The sequence below is a fragment of the Platichthys flesus genome, chromosome 22 (genome assembly GCF_949316205.1).
Source record: "Platichthys flesus chromosome 22, fPlaFle2.1, whole genome shotgun sequence".
Classification (NCBI taxonomy): domain Eukaryota; kingdom Metazoa; phylum Chordata; class Actinopteri; order Pleuronectiformes; family Pleuronectidae; genus Platichthys; species Platichthys flesus.
The window spans coordinates 4,164,758-4,184,384 of NC_084966.1; the positions used below are offsets into that span (position 1 = coordinate 4,164,758).

Sequence of the window (19,627 nt, forward strand, 5' to 3'; positions counted from 1 at the left end):
CTCAACTCTACATAATTTTATAAGCAAATGGCAACAATAAAATGTATCATTGTAGCATATATTGATTTAAAATATCAACTTAAATCTTGGCAGGGCAAATTGAGGGCTATCAAAAAATATACAAAACACACACATGCTTAACATTACAAAAACATTGATGAGGTGGTAAAAATGACCTCACCTTTTACCTGCAGGAGTTTAGAGCAGAGACACAGGTGGAAGGGAAGGCGTCACATGATCATCCCCCTTCCACCTTGAATCCAGGAAACGACACTTTCTAGTTGAGACAGAAAAACCTCAGCACCTTGAAAACCAGGAACCTCCTCAATGAAGAGGATGATGATGATGATGATGATGATGATGATGATGATAGTTGACCCCTTTACTTTCAGAGTGTGATTCTGCTGCAGAACAACCACAGTGACCTTGGTTATGTATTTATATATCTTTGATTGCGGACTGTGTAAACGACTACAAGCGAGCTGCAGCATGTGTAAGTGGCTGAGTGTGGCCTGTGGGATGTGATACCTCTGTGGTTGTAACAGTGCTAAAGCTGCAATGCTTGCACAATCTGGCAAACACAGCCACACACACACACACACACACACACACACGTTTAAAACACAAACCATGCATGCATCGCCCACCAACCACAATGTGACACATGCAGGTAGAGACACATCGCCCCTTCAGAGCTGTTATCAAGGAAGCTCAAGAACTTTTATTTTCCATCAGGGGGGCGACAGTTATTAACACATTTGTATTTTTGTTGTATTTCAGGCAATGGAGGTAAACAAGTATTGAACAAATATTGGAACTGAGGCCGAATTGGACAAGTGGAAAAACTCACACAAGGCTGCCATCTAGTGTTGAAAAAACAGGCCAGCATGCTGAACTTTAGACAGGTCAGGTGATTCCGTATCTTGGTGATTCAACCGTTTTAAGAGCAAAACCTTTAACAATCTTAAAAGGGTGAATAAATAAATTCCTTGAGGGGTGACTCGATAAACATGACTGATTTTATTGTTCGTTAAGTCAATGTTGGCACCGAGTTGCCTCCAGATAAGCCTCTGTTTTATTATTAATGGTGAAATTATTTGCTTTAAGAAGATGACAATCGATATAAGTCAGTCAGACGCCAAAGCAAAGCAACGACGAGCCCTTTTCCTGCCTTTGTGAGGTCTGTGCAAACAAAGTGAGCAAGAATGAACACGAGAGGCGTTTGGAGGAACTTCAGAACCGTCCACGTCAGACTGAGGAGTTCTTTTCCAAAACACGATTAAACACATTTGAGGGGAAAGAAGAAGAAAAGACAAAAAGAATGAGGTGACAGATCTCATCCTTAACACTTGGAAAGAGATGTTGAAAATATCAAATCAAAATCAGTATCAAAATACTGTGATTACTTTGGACAACTTATTGAGTTTTTAACCTCTGAGTCGAGTTCAAATAGTGGCGTCAAATTGTGATTTTTAAATTATAGCCCGGATCATTAAAAACACTTTAACCATCTTTTTGAAGCAACAGCTGAAATTGGTTAATTTAAGGTTTATTTCAAGGGAGATGATCACAAAACGACACGAGGAAACTGTGAAGCCCCTCGAGGGTTTGAGAGTAAAGTCACTTGCGTGGGCTGCGGAGGAAATGAGTTTCCTGTTGTGTTATTTTGTGTTGAGGTTATTCTTCACAACCAACACCCTCAATACACACCTTCACCTAGTCGTGAGGTCTACAAGAAACATCTGATATTATTATTATGGCTCGGATCTGCCACTTGGTTTTAAGAAGTTCTCTAAGTCATAATGATGAGAAACTAACTAACTCATAATTCTGATCTAATCTCATGAACACAGATGATGAAAAACAATAACCAGCAGAAACAGAAGCGGATGAAGTCTCAGTTTTTTTATTTTATTTGTTCCAAATCGTTCTAATCTGCTCTTTAATCGATTCTTACAGGTACAGAGAAAGTGAATACTGCCAAAAAACTATAACGACAACGAAGACAGAAATATAAACCAAAGGAAACGTGGGAAAAAATCATATTTACAGCAGCTTTATTCTTTTTGTAACAACCCTATTTATCAGATTTAACCCTTAATGAACTTTACAGATCATTGACTTCAGTGTGAAAGTAGATTATGTGTAAACATCCAAGAGCTGTTTGATTATTAGAAGAATACGAGTGTCCACAAAGTTCCGGTACATTAACATTTCCTGCAAAACCAAAACTTGTTCTTGTTACACAGAAAAAAACTGTTGTTGACCAACTTAAAAAACGACATCCATTGGTAACAAACCAATTCTTCAAGTTTGTGCGACAAAGTTACATCAACACAATTTCTGACTTTAATTTTGGAAAAACGTATCTGGAGAAGTATTTTTTCAGTGTATGGTTCGACTCAGTCAGGAAGAACTGTACAATGATGCAAAGAAACACACACACAAACTTTTAAAACACACACAAACACTCGCCATGTGTTACTTTCTCACACACGTGCAAACAGTGATTCACAGCTAGTCCGCACAGTAGTGAGTCAGTCTCACACACACACACACTTTAACTGCAGCTATACTGGTTTGTTTTGTACTTCCTGTAACTCACAAGATGTGTTATGTTTTAATGCAGTTTCTATATATTCTGTTTTTACATTATTGTTTTATTTTGAATTGTTGTTTTTAAACTTGCTATATAAATAAACTTGACTATTTAAACAGCTTAACCTGTCCTGAAAAATATTAAAATCAGTTACTTGCTTATTTTTTTACTGTGCTGAAGTCTTTTGCAGTTTAATAAACTTTTATATTGAAGGAGACATGAGGCAGCTGTTGTAGGAGAGTATTTAGAATATATCCCTATTTCAGTCAGAATACTTCAAACAGCAGAGCAGAAGCAAATCAAAAAGCTATTTATACACAATCTATATGTAAAAAAATATATAACATATCACTCTATTCAACACAGGAGAATTGATCTGACCCCAATGTGATGGCAGAAGACACATCCACAAACTCTTCTCTGATCACAGTGATTACATCGATAGTTAAGGCTGTAAGTGTAAAATCTATATTGTTAAATAAGGTGGTTTTAGTTCTGTTTACTTTGAGTCTACCAGTGAGTCAGCAGCGTCGGCCCCGGCTCCGTGGAACGCTCTGCTCCCGTCCTGTGGCACGGTGCTGAGCAGATAGATCAGACTCCGAGCTCGGCTGGACCCTCATCAAAGGAGCGGTCCAAATCAGTCTGGACAGAAAGAGGGGGGGGTGGGGAGATAGTTGGTCAGCCAGGCCCGGTTTGTCCCAGGGGACAAACCGGGCCGAACCAGACCGAACAGTTCCACCGGGAACTGTTCGGTCTGGAATGCTTTCACAGCTGAGATTTCATCAGTAAAAGAACAAGCACTTTGTGTAAATCGCTCATTAGGTGATGAAAGCCTCTGATCCTGTTTGGGTACGTGTAGCAAATCAATTCTTCTCTTGAGCTGATACATGTGTGTCTTTTACGATACGATCATCAATCAAACTTTTATTCAAGAGTAACTAAGGTTTTTAGAATAGTTTAAAGACACAGGAACCCACAACGCCCTGCTCAGATCTGAATACACCACATGTACACCATCGTAAAGAAGGAATTCTGCGGCTGGGATTAAGAGTCTGTCACACCTCCATGCACATGTGGGAGCAGTGGGAGTTATTCAGAGGTGGTCTGACGAGTTATTGCTGAGTGGACACATGCAGCCTACAAGCCAATTAGAGCAGGAGAGACCTGTGAGCAGAGCCTGGAGATCAGTGACCAGCAGGTGTCACCTTCTCCTCGGTTCTCCTCCCTCTAATCTCCACGGAGCAGTCAGTGTTATCCACCGTGTGTGTGTGTGTGCCGGACCGGATGCTTGGCCTCCCTCAGCACTTCCTGTGGAGCGACGGGTTGAAAGGTGCCATGCAAAACATTTGCTTTCATGATTAAAAGGTTTTCATCTGATGTCAGCTCCCCCCACCCACCCCACCCTCAGCCCCTATAGCTGTGCCAACGCAGCACCTTGCAGTCTGGACATCTCCATCCGGCCACGCCAAAGATCATAGACACAAATACTCCAGTGGTATTTTACTGGAAGAACCTCAGGCCTTTGGGCGCTGCTTCCCAAACTGGGAGTGAGGCAGGCGGAGGCTGAATTACGCCCCCACCTGCTCAGAGGAAAACCACCAAAGCTATTTTGTGGGCGGCTACTGGTTTGACTTCTGGCCGCAGACATCACAACTGGTCGGGCCACTGGCTGTGGGCTTCTCTGGAGCTGAGCGTCTCAGACATGCTTTGGTTTTACTTTCTTACTCTCAGTTTGAGGATTTCAGATTTTCACAATCTTAGTCTGAGCAAGAGTGTTTAACAGAAACACACCAGATACATCTTATAGTATCTGATCACACACACCCCCACACACACATATTGTTTTATTAATATTAAATCGATTTCAGGATATATGAGTAAAACGCCACGGGTGAAGCAAATAAAAGGGAAAAATTAAACGTCCTGTCATTTTGAATAAAATTGGGGATTTCTCTGTGTTGGATCATTGTTGGAAGCGTTTAGGATAATGCCAGTATGGACATTATAATAAAAAGTTATTGCACTTTATTCCTTTAAAAGAAACTACAGAATGAATGAGGTCAAATAACCCAAAGGAGGCATCACAGCTGCGTCTCTCTTTCCCCTCAATCTGAATCACATCACAGTAGAAGCCTTTGTGGAAATATGGGAAGTATGTGTGTGTCTTTACAGTAAAGTGTGAGTTTGTGTGTGTGTGTGGGGGGGGGGGGGGTGTTGCATTCAACTTTGAACCCCGGCTCCTCCTCGTCACTGCTCCCATCTCCCAGATCCCGTAATGCGGAGGATTAGCCCGAGAGAGAAGGTCTTTTCTTCCGGCTGCTAACTCCAGACAATCGGCACAACCACTTGTTATTCAGCTCAGGACTCGGCGAGATGGAAACAGAAAGAACTTGAGCAAAGACTTTCAGACGACGAGGAAAGTCTCAAGAAAACCGGAGCCTTATTTCCTGAGAGAAAAATCTATTTTCGCAGCGATGCGTCTGTCTCCTCTGACCACAGATACTTGAGCAAGCTCTGGTCCCACACAACACCATCAATCACGTGCAAAACTGGTCAAGACTGCCCGCGACAGTCTCATGAGTAAGAGATGTGCGGGGGGAGGGGGGGGGGGACACAAGCATGATTGAGGCCTTTGTTGTGTGCAGCCCATGTGGGAGAAAGCTGTTTTTGGAGCTTTGACGCGATCAGGAAAACAGGGACGAGGGATGTCATCGGGAAAAATGTGAGTCTGTGACCGTTGGCTTTCTTATCGCTCAAGAAAACAAGGGCGCGGAGGAGCCGAAGGGAAAAAGGAAACTCGTTAATCAGGATTTGAGGCATTTGAGTCTATAAAGGAAAAAGGTCCTAGAGGGATGAAATATAAAATATAGACGTTATCGCTGGGACAACAGTTCCTACAAATGAAGGCTTGACTCTACGTTGTCGAATCCAGAGCAGCCGTGGGACCGTCCTAACCTTGACACATCAGCGCCCACCTTTGTTTTTCTTCCTTTACGGCCCAGCGTTGGCAGAGCGCTCGGCCAAACTTTCCGTCACCGCCCCGATAACTCTGGCTTTTCCCTGCTTCTCGTCGGTGGACTGGAAAATTTATGATAAGGGGGAAGTGGGCAGAGGTCCACGCGCCACGTTATTCCACTGGCCGCCATCGCTATTTCCGTGACACCTTGAGAAGATTGTGAGGAAAGGCGTCTGGGAGCTTTGATGTCACATGAGTGAGCATCCACCTCTGTGTGGAGAGCGGCTGCGACTTGACCTTATCAGTGTGTTACAACTGGAGGCATTTCACATCCTGGGATTTGTCCGCTCTCACTTTGAGCATCTTCACATTATTTGTTTTCTCATACGATTATTATTCTTTCAGAAAATTCTTATCTTATTGATTTTTTCATTAAAGCCACAGGAACATTCTTACACCTCCTAGTGGAAAGTATCTGGCTCCTTAATGCTCAACTTTGTTCACCACCTAGTCGCTAACTTTGAACTCTTCCACACCAAACTTTGCAGCTGTCCGAAGGTTTTTTAAACACGATTTTTCTTTCCCATTGAGACCAAGACCGACCAGAACACAGTAAAGTTGAAGGCCGTAAAACAATGAGCTGAAAATCTCTGTAGAGACGAAGGGAGCTGCAGCGTCGACGGATAATTCTGCGTGAGCTATTTCCTCTGTCACGTGAACCATTGTTAATCTAAAAATATGAATAATAGCGGCAGCTTTGAGCAGGAAACATGTTTAAAAGTCCCAGGATGCTTTCTGTTCATGAAGCCATGAGAAAACACTTCATCATAATCACTGCGATGACAAGAGCCACTTAAAACTTGGCCTCCACAACAGGCTGCAAGAAAGAAACCACTGAATAACAGGGGAATGCTTTGTGTCCCTGTAGTGAAGAAAAGAGTTTAATCTTAAAAATATACTCCATGTTTTTGCTCCATTCCAATAGTGGGAAATCCGCCTTCACTTACATCATAACAGGAGTTATCTCCCTGACCAAACACCTCTGGAAAACCACCAGAGAGGCATGACCTGGGTTTTCTATTGTTGTTACATGTTAACATATGTGGCCAGGAACAGAAGATCCATGTTGTGAATGGTGGTGGAGTCGATGTGTTCGTACTCACCGTCTGTGCAGATCAAGCACTTGCAGAGACACACACACAGGCAGAGGAGGAGGACGGCCGCCACGCCGCACACCGAGAGGAGGATCACCACGACCGGACTCACTACAACGCACAAACACACACCATCAGGCTCCAGAGAACACGTGTCACATCTGGGACAAACATGGTCGAAAAAGAACACTTCTCTAAGAGAATAATCCTTCCCGTACACGACAACATTACAGGAGTGAGGAGCCCATCAAAGCCGCCATAATTACCCCACAACGAAAATAGCTGCAATTATGCACATGGAGAAAACAAAGGCTGTGTTTACGCCGAGCCGTAGTAAAAGTATTTTGGTAACGATGTATTTTTTGCAGCTGGTCTTTTTCTTGTGCAATAACTAAACATTACAAAATGTTTAGACTACACATGTCGGTGATACATATTTAGATTTTAAACCAAAACCCTGGGAATTGTGTTTTTTACCTCGAAACCTAGTGGGAGGAAGAACCCATTAACGTTTGGAGCAGATTGGATTCATGGGCATTTGGTGTGTGCCCTCCTTCTCAAGGAAAACCCCCCCAAACCCTTTATCAGTGTGGCTAATGGATATCTAAGATACTCCCATGATTCATGATGACTTCCTCACCCTTTGTGGTGAGAGGCACCGTCAGGGGCGTCTTCAGACCCGGGTGGTGCACGGTGCACTGGACCGAGCGCTCACTGATCAGCCCTGACTGGAAGAGAAGCGTGCTCGTCACTATCGTCGTGCCGTCGCCCTGGTCGAAGACGGACAGAACGGGCGGTCCAAGTGTCCGGTTGTCCCCTCCGATGTCCCACTTAATATCTGCTGGTGGGCGGGACTGGGCGGTGCAGTTGGCCTCTGTGACCCCTGATGACGAGGTCACCTTGGTCACCTCTGGTTTGGGTAAAACTGGAGAGGAAGAGAATTGATACTTGACTATGTTTATATGATAAGTGAAACGAGGGGCTTTGATTGACAGACTCAGACGACAGAGAGAGATTTGTCCCTCTGCTGTCGTGATGGTGATGGAGAGACACAGTCTGTCACTCTCTCCCTCCCCGAGGACACAATGGCACAAGTCGTCCTAGAAACAAAACCCAGACAGAAGAGCAGCGGAGCAGCTTTAACCGACTGTGTGTCTGTGTGCCCGGATCTTTGGCTGCCTCAGTTTAGACAAATGAAAAGCTGGTCCAGCAGAGAAAGGACACACACACACATCCACACACACACAGACAAACACACACTGAGGCATTGTGTCTAGCGAAACAGTGAACCACTCATCCCCTGGGCTTACACCCAAATTAAATCACCCCATTCCCCTCAGTGACACCCCTCCCTCTGTCGACACTATCACACATATAGAGAAAGTTCAACAACTACACACACTTCTGGAATGTTAGCTCCTAAAGTCACACCTCTGGTCTCTCTGGCACGGTGACAGGCAAGAGAGGACGCGGGGGGGGGGGGGGTGGGGCGCCGTCGCCATAGCAGGTCAGCACAGTAGTTTAAAGGCCGGCTGCAGCAACTCTCACCTCAGGGCGGCTTTTGGTTTGTTTATACACACACTTCCCTTTCCTGAGCTATATCTTGGATGCATGTGAGCGCGTGCACACACACACACACACACAAACACACACACACACACACACACACACAAACACACATCCACAAACACACAGATTTCCTCTCAGCCAACAGGATACTGATTTGTAACAAACCCAACTGAGAACCCAGTGCCTTAAACATCGGGAATTCAGCAATAGCTTATTCAAAATCAATGGCCTATTGATCTGTCAAGCATCTCAGGGTGAAAGGTCAGAGCCATTCAACATAATTAAAGATGTCAGCTCTTTAATGAGCTTTTAATGATGAGGGCCGATCCTGGTGCCGGAAACTAAAACGTGTGATTCAGTCATGGTGTGATGTTCCAGAACGTGCACATAGAAATGATTCCCAATGATTACGAGACTTAATTATAGCTCTGGTTTTCTTGAGCTACTGTTTGTGGTTTTTAAAGGATATAATCAAAACATCATGTTTTTTGATTCCACCATTGTACCCGGAATAAACCAAGGTGTGACCCCACATCTACACCAAACCTTTACATTTGTGCACAATAACATGTTTTTTCATAATTTCTATGTTTAAGCCTTTCATGCCAAAATAATTATTGCAACTCACAACAGTTACACTCCCCCGTCACCACACTCACCATAAACAGAGAGGCAGGCCGTGGCGCTTCTGCTGCTGTCGGGGAACGTGTGGAACTCGCAGGTGTAGCAGGCCTCGTCCTCCGTCCTGACCGGCTGGATGGTCAGCCGGGTGCCATTCAGAGTTCGGCTCAGGCTGACCCGACCCTTGAACTGCTCCTCCACGCTGTGGTGGCCCTGCTTGCTATAGGCGGCCACGGAGGTGGTGTCGCCCTGCTCGGCCGTCTTCCTCCACAGCACCTGGTGCACCCTCTCGGAGAGGCTGTACCGGCAGGAGAGGGTGACGGCGGTTCCGCTCGTGGCCGTCTTGTTGCCCTCCAGCTGCACTTTACCTGGGGCAGAGGGAATCCAGGAGTATGAAATCCTGACAGGGTTTTAACAAGAAAGAGCCAGGGAGCAATAAAATGTAATTAATGGTAACAACAGGGAGGTCAGCAGATTGGGGGTGGGGCGTCCTCCATGTGAACTTCTGTGAGCTGCACAAAGGTCATGTGACTTCTACAAATAAACAGATTTCCAAAAGGATGTGTCTTCATGGATGAGAAGAACAAAAGTTCAGGGGTCATTTGGGAGCTGCGGCCTCGAAGATAAGATCATTTACTAAAAATCCCGGCGTAGAAACCAATTTATCATCTTCAAATATGAATCTGAGCCAAAGCCTGAATCCCATTCTGTGGCCAGTTCAAGAGAGTAATCACTCAAAGGCCTCCGAAACTCACCAGTGACGGTGACGCATGTCCGGGCCTCTTCCGAACCTTTGGGGTAAACGTCAAAGATGCAGCGGTAGCATCCGTCGTCATCGGACCTCACCCTCGTGATGGTGATGGAGCTGCCGTGGTCGGGGTGCCCGGTGAGCTGCACCCTGGGATCCCGGTGGCTGATGACCACTGGCACAAGTGGCTGGTAGGCCAGGAGGCTCTTGCCGTGCTCGTTGAGCCATCGGACCTGCTTGACGGTGTTGCCGGCCGCCGTGGTGATGTTGCAGCTGAGCAGGAGGGGGAGGCCGGCCCCTGCAGTCAGGGTGGAGGGGGCTGTGACATCACCTGAGGAACATGAGGAACCAAAGTTTGTGAACAATAGTGTATAACAATCTATCCATCCATCCAACCATCAATCTTATCCTATCCTTCTATCCAGCCAGCTTATCTATCCAACCATCAGCTATCTCTCCATCCATCTTATCCTTCCATTCCTTTCTTTCCCACCCATCCATCTTCAACTCTTTGGAGACAAATCGTCAAAGGGACGCACCACGAGTCCCGAGAACAGCTGTTCCTACGAGGCAGAGCAGCAGACACACAGGGAGCGCCGGTCCTCTCATCGCACACCGAGGCCGGATCTCACATCCAGGCTGAAACCCCGTCCGGGAGCTTCCACAGCTTCAAACCTCGGTGTGAAACCTCAACATGAAACAGCCCGAGGCCACGTTTGGACGGTGAACCGGCGGAGCTGTGACACAGGAGGCCGAGATGGGTCAACTGTCGAGTGCTGGGACCTGTTGAGCGTTTGCTGGTCACCACAGTTGTCGCTGCATCTCGTTGGATCTGCTGCAAGCGGAAACAAGAAGCCAGAGAATCACACCAGCACCACAACATCCCACTCTTTAAAACACAAACATGTGAATAAGTAAAAGGTTTATTTCTGATACTGATATCTGTCTGTTATTCTAAAGTATCTGAACAGCCAGAAAAAGACTGCTACCTGATAATCTACATAGACTTTGACATCAATATCTGATGACACTGAGGAATCCTCTGGAAAAGGATTTTGAAAAGTCGCTCAAATATGATTCAATGCAAGAAAACTTCATATTTTTTATCTTCCTTTTTAAATGTTGTGTGTCCTTGGAAATACAACGTGTAAGCGCATGAGCAACGGCAGCTGCTGATTCAGGAAACATTACCTGGGGCATCACGGGAGATTTTAAGAGTTTGATCCACAGCCTGTGTAATAAACCCATAATCATCCGGCAGCAAAACAAGCTGCTGCTGGGAAGTCTAGATTCCAAAACAACCAGTGATTTCCTCACAGGTACCTGAGACCCAGTAGAACGGCCAGGAGACGGGATGTTAGTCATTAAGGTGGATCACAGCTTGAGTGAGTGTGTGTGGGTGTAATGAGAGCAAACACAAGCTGAAGCCTGTGGCTATAAACATCAAGAAAGATGCTACTGCAAAAAAACACTGGGATCCGATCAGCTCTGACCAGGACAACATGGAAACTGCAGGTTTCGCGCTAAAACCAGACCGTGAAGGGGACTGGACCCACCGAGACCACAACAGGACCAGATCAAGACCAGGTCCAGACCAGGTCCAGGGTTTCTGGGTGTTACTCTGCTCTTTTTACAGCACCAAGCATCTGGCTTCAATCGTGGAAGCCTTCTTCTGTTGGGCAGCACTTAAAAGGCTTTTCCACTATAATACCACAGATGTCAGACAGAGGGCTGCTACACTGGCTTCAAGAAATCTGATCCATTCATCAATCACCTGACAGCTTCACTGCTAAACATCTGCTCGAAATACACATGTGCACCACCACGTTTACACCACAGCAAAAAGCCAAGATGTAGATGGAGATGAAAAGCTTTCCCTTATTTAACAGAAGGGCCAAAACTTATTTTTACATATTTTCAAGAACAATTTCATGCATTGTAAATCGTCTTGTCAGATCTAACATAGAAAATAATCATAATTAGGCACAAAATAAATACAAAATCAATATGAAACATTAATTTACCAAACAGCTGCCACAAGAAAAATAGGTTGTGGCAATTTTATTTATGTTATATAAGTTCAGTTCAGTTCAGTGAAATATTTGGTAATTTAAAGGAAGTTTAATTCATTTTAGAGGAAACAAAACATATTATGAAACAGTTAAATGATATTTCCAGCTCAGAAGCCATATATATATATTTAAACAACCTCCTCTCATAGATTGTAGTCACCATAAAAGCGTTGACACTCATGGATCAAGTATAAATTCATACATTAGAGGCTGAAAACTCAAAACATTGAGAGAAAGTAAACTTTCCTGTCGTGAAATGAAACTCACCCGCTGACAGAGGACTGGCTGAGAGACTGGAGAAGCTGCCTGTGCTGCAGCTTCTGTCAAAGTGGAGCAGAACAATCCATGTTTCCTACTTTTAAACAACTGAGCGACATCGTGGTCCGGCTGAAGGATTGTACTGAAGAGTCTCTGACACCGCCTCAACTCCCCTCACACATGAAGCCTGAGGAGACAGTGACCCCTACTGGCCTTGTTTGGAACACACTCATTAATAAATAAGGAAGAAACCATTATTCCATTATCTGGGTCTTATATCAATTGAAACAACACAAGTTCTTATAATGTTGATATTTATTTTTTATCAAATGTAGAAAAAATACAGACACTCTTTCAGAAAACAACACAATAGTGCAAACAAAAGTGGGGAAACATCAACTTAAACAAAATAACCAGAAAAACACCAGCCACAATATATAAATATCCCTCTCCCCTCTGTATTTAAAACTACTGTAAATAAACAAGGCATGTTCTTAGTCATTCTTATTTGTCACTCTCAAATAAGAATGACTCGTTTTAACAATTTAAAATAAACAGCCAAAAACTTCCTCGGCTCACTCCACTCTCTTTTCTTGTATCGCACCCTATCCATACGAAAAACCAAGAATATTGCAAAATAAAATCACGTCAATCTAGATATCAGTAAATAAAAAACATATCTAAACCCTTACACCACCAGAACAACACACTAAAAATGATGAGAACCTAATCACTACACTACTGCTCTTTACAACAGTAACACACAAAGTCAAACACGTTTAGTCAACCTCGTCATGTGACTCATTGTAGTTGTTGAACACGTTTGGAGGATCTTTGAAGTTCAGTGCGCCTCTGAAACAGACACATTTTTTTGCCCCCTAAAGTCTGAAGAAAGTCTGGAGTCAAAACAGACTTTAGAGTAGAGGGTCGAACAAACTTCTAACAGGCAATAGATGGAACATGAAAATATAAAAGGAAATTGAAATATCTCTGGATGAAGAAACTCCGTCTACAGTTGACAACATTGAACTTTCAGTGGAGACCTGAGTTTCACCTACTGGTCAGATTGAAGACTTCTGACTTTTGAAGGCGACTCAGGTCCTATCTACGTTCTGTCTATCTTCTGAAGGAGGTGTCCGTTTTCTGACCGAACTCTCCACTGGTGGGGACAAAGCTTCTTGGGCCCTAAAAATAAAACAAAATATTTCATTACTCAGCTTCTATTGCATTAACAAATCATCCACACTGGTGAAGGTCAGGCAGGTTTAAATAAAGTGTGAAGACCAGTATATGAAGAGTGACTCACGTATCAGCGTCTGCAGTTTAAGGAACCTCAATCATCTCCTGGCCTCTGTGTGACGGACTGAAGGATGTAAGAACAGTTAAAGCTGAATATTAACGCTCATAGACTCTAACAGAAAGGATAGAGACGAATATAAAGATGGACGATATGACGACATGACGACAATCCAAAAGTGAAGCCAAAGCCAAAGCGTCTCTATCGTCTCTTCAGTTATAACAGATTCATGTTGAAAGACGTACCTGCTGCTTAGTTTTCGTATTATCAGGACAGCTAAGACTGAAGCAGCACAAAGGCAGGTCACTACCACAATCCACGTCCTGACTGTGAGACAAAATGGAAGAATTGTTCATATCTTACACTCAACGACTGGTCAACAGGTCAAATGAGAGACTTGTGAACGTTAACTTACTGAAGCTTCTGCCAGCAGATCCAGATCCCTCATCCAAACCTGGGACAAAGAAAAACATCAGAATCCTTCAGTAATTATCAGTCAATGAAGGGAGTGACGCTCCACAACGGTTTCTGTACGTACCTCGGTTTCGAGGTCACGGTTCGAAGAAGGCGCAGAAAACCGTTAAAGGGGACATATTATGAAAATCCCACTTTTGTAGTGCTTCTACAGGTTAATTTGGGTATCTGGCATGTCTACCGTCCCAAACACTCAAAACCAACTCCCGCGATTTGTTGTGGTTCCTCTATGTCCAAAACAATACACTAGAGTGCGTCGAATGGGATTACGAGCGAAAAATACATAATAGTCACACCATGCCCATGTAGGGAGTCTCGCTACATGGCCTTGGACCAACCCCAACCATCATCTCACCGGCTCCGGGGAGAGACAGCCTAGCTCCCATTAGCTTGCGAGGTAACGCGAGCTAACGCGCTCCTCCGGCTCCCCGGCTAGCGTTAGCTCGTGAGCTAAGGTCAACAGGTCAATCTGAGGAGAGCTGTTTCAGACAGGGTAAAAAGGTGCTGTTTTAAATGATCCTTGTGGTATTTTGACCAAAATATGTAACAGACATTTCATTAAAACCCCAAGGAACCATATCAACTGTGGTCAAATGGGCATTTAACTGATCTTTTATTTATTTTTATTCCAACCCTGGTTAACTATGGCTGTGTCTTCCTACATAAGTAATTTTTACAAAAGGAAAAAAACAAAATAAACACTATAAAATTATTGCAGCATGTAGAAAATTAACTGTACAAACTGTAAAACTTGTTTGCAGAGGGTTTGATGCTGTGCTTGCATTAAACTCGTTTCTGTGAAACTGAAGTGTTTCTACACAACAGACTGAAATGATGAGTGAGCGTCTTCACACATGTACTGTTCACCTACAGTCTATGAATGTGTGACTGTAGAAGTGTTTCTCACCACTGGGAGGCGTCACTTTCACGTCAGGAATCTCCACAAACGCCTCTTTACGACAGGAGAGCACCTGCACGGCACATCCAACCAGTCTGCCAGCGTCATGGAAACCTGCCAACACGGCTGTGGCAGTGACAGTGAATGTACCGTTTGTGTTGATCAACACAGTTTGGTTCTGTGAGAGGTAGAAGTCTTGCTGTGTGACGCTGAGAGTTACGGTTGGAGCAGGTCGTCCTGTGGCGGAGCAGGAAACCAGGAACTCATCAGTTGAATCTGATTCTCTGACGTGTAGAACGGGTTCATGCAGCTCTGGAGAGAAAAGAAATGTGTCAGACTGTAAAATGACTTTAGTGTTCTTTACTTGATTCAACCCATGTAATGTAAAGTCACAGTCTTATTACCATTTCATACTAGAAAGTACAAAGTCAAAGTTGAGTTCAACAGGTTTATTCAGTCAGGTTCTTACCATAGACCCTGAGGCAGGTTCTGCCAGGGAGCGCTCCAGCAGGCTTGGTGATGAAGAGGCAGAGGTAGCAGCCTTCATCCTCCTCCGTCACGTTCTTGATCACTATGGAGCGGCTGTGCAGTCCACCATCTTTCACCTCCACTTTACCTCTGAAGTCTGACATCACCCTGGAGCCAAAGAAATTGTTGAAGCTGGCGAGATTGGTCACCCCATCTAGCGTCTGTTTCTGCCATGTGACATGTTCCACATTTTCAGACTGTAGGATCTGACAGCTGAGGAGAGCATCTTCTCCCACTGCCTCCTCCACAGTCTCCACAGAATGGATTACAGATGTTAGACCTACAGGAGAGGACAGTTGCACATCCAGATGTTTGGTTTCAACAGAGCATGTGGGTAGAAACACGTTACATGTACTCAAGCAGTTTTCTCAATTAATGGTACTTCTCAGAGTAGTTATTTTGCATAATACTTTTAACTTCTACTCAGTGGTTACATATTTTAAATTGTAAAGATTTACTCTATTTAGTAGAATACGTTGTTTTTGAATGACTGCATCTCAGCCACTGCTGCATGGATTGATAGTTTTTATTCTATGTAAATGGTCTTTTGTCTTGTTCTGTATGAGGCACTGAAACAACACCATGTGCATGTATGTGTGCTCTTCACCTGCTTATCATACCACCTGGTTCTAATGATGTAGATCATATGGCATAGAATTGTTTTGTTTAATATATTGGAATATTATTTGAATTTTTTATTGTCTGCATCTTCCTGTCTTGTGTTAATCAGGTGAACATTTTGAGGTTAGATTTCAACTTGATTTGGAAACTGAGTGCACGTGCTCACAGACTGCTTCCAAGTCTTCAGGATTCAGTGAAGGTTTGTACATATTAAAAACTAGGGCAAAGGTATTCTGGCGCACCTATGTCTTTTCAGATTAAGAAAAATAAATTACATTCAGGTAAATTAAAGTTATAATCAGTGTTCTCACCTTTCTGGAAGAGTCCAAACACAAAGAGGACACGTGTGACTTCAGGTTGAATCATCTCTGTTTCACACTAGGTCTGGATTTTACAGTTCATCATGGCTAATTCCCCACCTGCCACAACTGAAACAGCTGGATCCATGTGTTACTGGTCGGTTGCAAACTCGGTTGCAGACTGGTTATTTCCACAAAGTGCCTGTGTGTGAAGTGCAGTGATCGACAATATAAATCATACGAGTAAATAAAAAGGTGTTAGGGTAACTGAAAACACTCGACACTATACACGCCGACACACACACACACACACACACACATTGTAAATCTGTTTATTTAGATTTCTTTGTGATGTATGTCCATCTGTGCTTTGTGTTGTTTGGCTAATTTATGAATGAATAAAGTTTATAAAAAAAAGGGGGGGGGTACACTTGTGACTCCCTCAAGTTTACAGATGAACACTAGGCGTTCTGTTCCTTTACTGGGGTTTATTTGCTGTTAAGTATGCCGTGAGAACTAAATAAAGTAGATACAAAAACACAAAATGATTCGTCCACAACACAAGCATTCTCACATTGGCCGCATTAACTCAAAGGGAGCAGCTCAACTTCAAAGCTTCTCTCTTTCAGCTGGTAGGTGCTCTTATGGCTCTACCTGCAGAGTACAGTGCGTCTCTAACAATGATCCCCTCTGCAACTGCTATCAAATATTTGTTCCTTCACGATAACTTTAATTATAATGTTTGTTATTTAGCTCCGGTGGCAGGAGGTGTGGTGACTGCAGGCTCCAGGGGCGTTAGCTTTCCAGGAAGTAAAAGCTCTAGCTAGTTTCAGTAAAATTACGACCTATGGTGAAGGCAGTCGGATCGGCGTTTCTTACCACGAGCCCAGGGGTCGGAAACCTTTACTGTCAAAAGAGCCATTTTGCCCTCTCTTCTACCAAATAAAAGTTGTGTATATGTAAATAGGCTTTTCATTCATCATACAGTTCAGTAATACATTAGCTTTGATTTCCAGTGCAGTAGTCACATTAGAAGAAAAAAAAATGACGTTAAACAAAGAGCACATCTGTCCTGTAATACTACAGAGGATGTAGATGGCAGAGGTGGGACCAAGTAATTTTTTTGCAAGTCCCAAGTAAGTCTCAAGTCTTTGCCCTCAAGTCCCGAGTCAAGTCCCAAGTCAAGACAGGCAAGTCCAGAGTCAAGTCCAAAGTCAAGACTGACAAGTCTCAAGTCAAGTCCAAGTCCTGCAGTTTGAGTTTAGAGTCTTTTCGAGTCCTTTTGATCACTGAGTAATAATATATTTACACAGATCATGTATGCTTTTAAAATCTGTATTTATTTATTAAAACAAGTGCAATTGAAATTACAGAAAAAAAATTGTGCCAACATTGCACTTCCCTATTGCACTATTAACCAGTCATTTTTAACATTTAACTCATATTTTGCAAGAATATTCTTCATTTTAACCACTCCTACAGAATGAACACATTTGAAAAACAAGTGCAACTGTAATTATTTGTACAAAAGTGCTAACAACATTGTCCTGTCCTGTGTTTATCTCACGTCATATTGTCTGTGTGTGTGTGTACATGTGAGAAACATAACAAATACTTGAACATAACAATGAACAGGGTTGTGCTTTTTATATGTCAGGGCCCTATGCTGCATTGCATTTGCAAAAGACCACATTGGCCAAAAGTCTGTCAGTCATTTGTGCACGATGGGGACGTAGTATCATTCCACCAATTGCCGCTGCGAGCCATTTTGGTGCCCTAAGCATAACTCCTCTATGATTACGTTAAATAATCATCAATAAGTACAAACAAGAATAGTCAATCTTCTTTAACTTTTTTTGAGCAATTTAAATATATCTCTTGTTCTGCCTTTTTTGTGATATACATGTCTAAAAGGTACCTAATATTTCTATACTGAAATAATATCGGCATTATAATTGTAAGCTAATTTATTTAATGACGTTATTGTTGAGGGTTGATTTGTATTTCCGGTTTTAAGTGGGTTGTTGGTAGTGACTCTTATTTTGAAAGGGGGTTTTAAAGGAAGTGGGTGCTGTGATGAGTGAAGTTGTAAAATGAACGGAGAATAAACGGGTGTGCTGTCACGAGCACATGACCTGCTCTCATGTCCTTTGTCGGCTGAAGCCGGACCTATGATACAACCAAACGCTCGGCTACATAATTATTATAACTATGATGATTTTTCAGTTGCTTTTTTTTTGGTGCCCCCTCAGGACTTGGTGCCCGACGCACAGCGCGTAGTGCGCGTTTTGGGAGCGGCGGCGCTGCACATACACACAGACGCACACAAACACGATGAAAGATACAGAACGCTCCTTAATAACATACTTTTGAATCTTTGTGTTTTGGGGAAAAGAGCAAGTCTTATCAAGTCAAACGGCTCAAGTCCAAGTGAAGGCACGAGTCATTGATGTTGAAGTCCAAGTCGAGTTGCAAGTCTCTTTACATTTTGTCAAGTCGAGTTTAAAGTCATCAAATTCATGACTCGAATCTGACTCGAGTCCAAGTCATGTGACTCGAGTCCACACCTCTGGTAGATGGTGTCACTTACCTGTAAACTGCACACATCCAAAGATGAGAATGTGCAACATCTTCTATCAGTGCTGTAGACTGGACTGTGTGCTCTACTTCTGCCTGCGAGTTTGAAAGAGAAAGTAAACTGTGAGAGGGGATGTTACCAGAGAGAGAGAGAGAGAGAGAGAGAGAGAGAGAGAGAGAGAGAGAGAGAGAGAGAGAGAGAGAGAGAGAGAGAGAGAGAGATGCACTTTATTGATCCCAACTAGGGAAATTATTCTGTTCTAGTTAAAAATAAGTTATTTTTATCTCTCTTTTTCCACCTATTGTCATCTTACATATGTAAGAAACCACTCCTGAGACATTTGTAACCCGCTGACAGAGGACTGGCTGAGAGACTGGAGAAGCTGCCTCTTCTGCAGGTTCTGTCAAAGTGGTGCAGAACAATCCATGTTTCCTACTTTTAAACGACTGAGCGACATCGTGGTCCGGCTGAAGGATTTTACTGTAGAGTCTCTGACACCGCCTCAACTCCCCTCAGACATGAAGCCTGAGGAGACAGTGACCTCTACTGGCCTTGTTTGGAACACACTCATTAATAAATAAGGAAGAAACCATTATTCCATTATCTGGGTCTTATATCAATTGAAACAACACAAGTTCGTATAATGTTGATATTTATTTTGTATCAAATGTAGAAAAAACACAATAGTGCAAACAAAAGTGGGGAAACATCAACTTAAACAAAATAACCAGAAAAACATCAGCCACAATATATAAATATCCCTCTCCCCTCTGTATTTAGAACTACTGTAAGTGAACAAGGCGCAGTTCAACATTATGTCTTTAAAAAAAAAGAATGACTCGTTTTAACAATATAAAATGAGCATCCACAAACTTCCAAGAACAATATGAAATTGACACGTATCAAGTATCAAGTAAGACCTCGGCTGACTCCACTCTCTCTTCTTGTATAGCAC

At 43.2% G+C, this 19,627-nt stretch overlaps 2 protein-coding genes across 4 annotated transcripts; both read right to left on the minus strand.

Moving 5' to 3' along the window:
• Positions 1-1,890: 1,890 nt before the first annotated feature.
• On the minus strand, positions 1,891-19,112 carry LOC133933256 (poliovirus receptor homolog). 3 transcript variants are annotated; one of them, XM_062380223.1, is made up of 7 exons: positions 19,020-19,112; positions 10,187-10,482; positions 9,655-9,978; positions 8,938-9,267; positions 7,350-7,634; positions 6,719-6,820; positions 1,891-3,241 (listed from the first exon to the last, which is right to left on the minus strand). In XM_062380223.1, the coding sequence occupies exons 2-7, from the start codon at positions 10,254-10,256 to the stop codon at positions 3,237-3,239; spliced, it is 1,116 nt and encodes a 371-aa protein (XP_062236207.1). In that variant the 5' UTR covers positions 10,257-10,482; positions 19,020-19,112; the 3' UTR covers positions 1,891-3,236. The 3 variants fall into 3 exon arrangements, with proteins under 3 accessions (XP_062236207.1, XP_062236206.1, XP_062236208.1); XM_062380222.1 differs by lacking the exon at positions 19,020-19,112 and adding an exon at positions 11,987-12,120; XM_062380224.1 differs by lacking the exon at positions 19,020-19,112 and adding an exon at positions 11,987-12,107 and having other exon boundaries at positions 10,187-10,479.
• On the minus strand, positions 13,301-18,807 carry LOC133933880 (OX-2 membrane glycoprotein-like). The gene is made up of 7 exons (XM_062381119.1): positions 18,685-18,807; positions 16,107-16,296; positions 15,116-15,454; positions 14,656-14,958; positions 13,690-13,728; positions 13,433-13,601; positions 13,301-13,340 (listed from the first exon to the last, which is right to left on the minus strand). Exons 2-7 carry the CDS (start codon positions 16,159-16,161, stop codon positions 13,301-13,303), a joined length of 945 nt encoding a protein of 314 aa, XP_062237103.1. The 5' UTR covers positions 16,162-16,296; positions 18,685-18,807.
• Positions 19,113-19,627: the final 515 nt, after the last annotated feature.

Excerpts from the sequence above, each read along its gene's own strand:
- LOC133933256 (XM_062380223.1), bottom strand. The coding sequence starts at position 10,256 with ATGAGAGGACCGGCGCTCCCTGTGTGTCTGCTGCTCTGCCTCGTAGGA. Across the intron at positions 9,979-10,186 it reads AGCTGTTCTCGGGACTCGTG|GTGATGTCACAGCCCCCTCC; the intron begins GTGCGTCCCTTT and ends CATGTTCCTCAG. Across the intron at positions 6,821-7,349 it reads GGTGCCTCTCACCACAAAGG|TGAGTCCGGTCGTGGTGATC; the intron begins GTGAGGAAGTCA and ends TGTGCGTTGTAG.
- LOC133933880 (XM_062381119.1), bottom strand. The coding sequence starts at position 16,161 with ATGATTCAACCTGAAGTCACACGTGTCCTCTTTGTGTTTGGACTCTTC. Across the intron at positions 15,455-16,106 it reads GTTTGGACTCTTCCAGAAAG|GTCTAACATCTGTAATCCAT; the intron begins GTGAGAACACTG and ends CCTCTCCTGTAG. Across the intron at positions 13,341-13,432 it reads TTTTGGATTGTCGTCATGTC|TCCGTCACACAGAGGCCAGG; the intron begins GTCATATCGTCC and ends TACATCCTTCAG.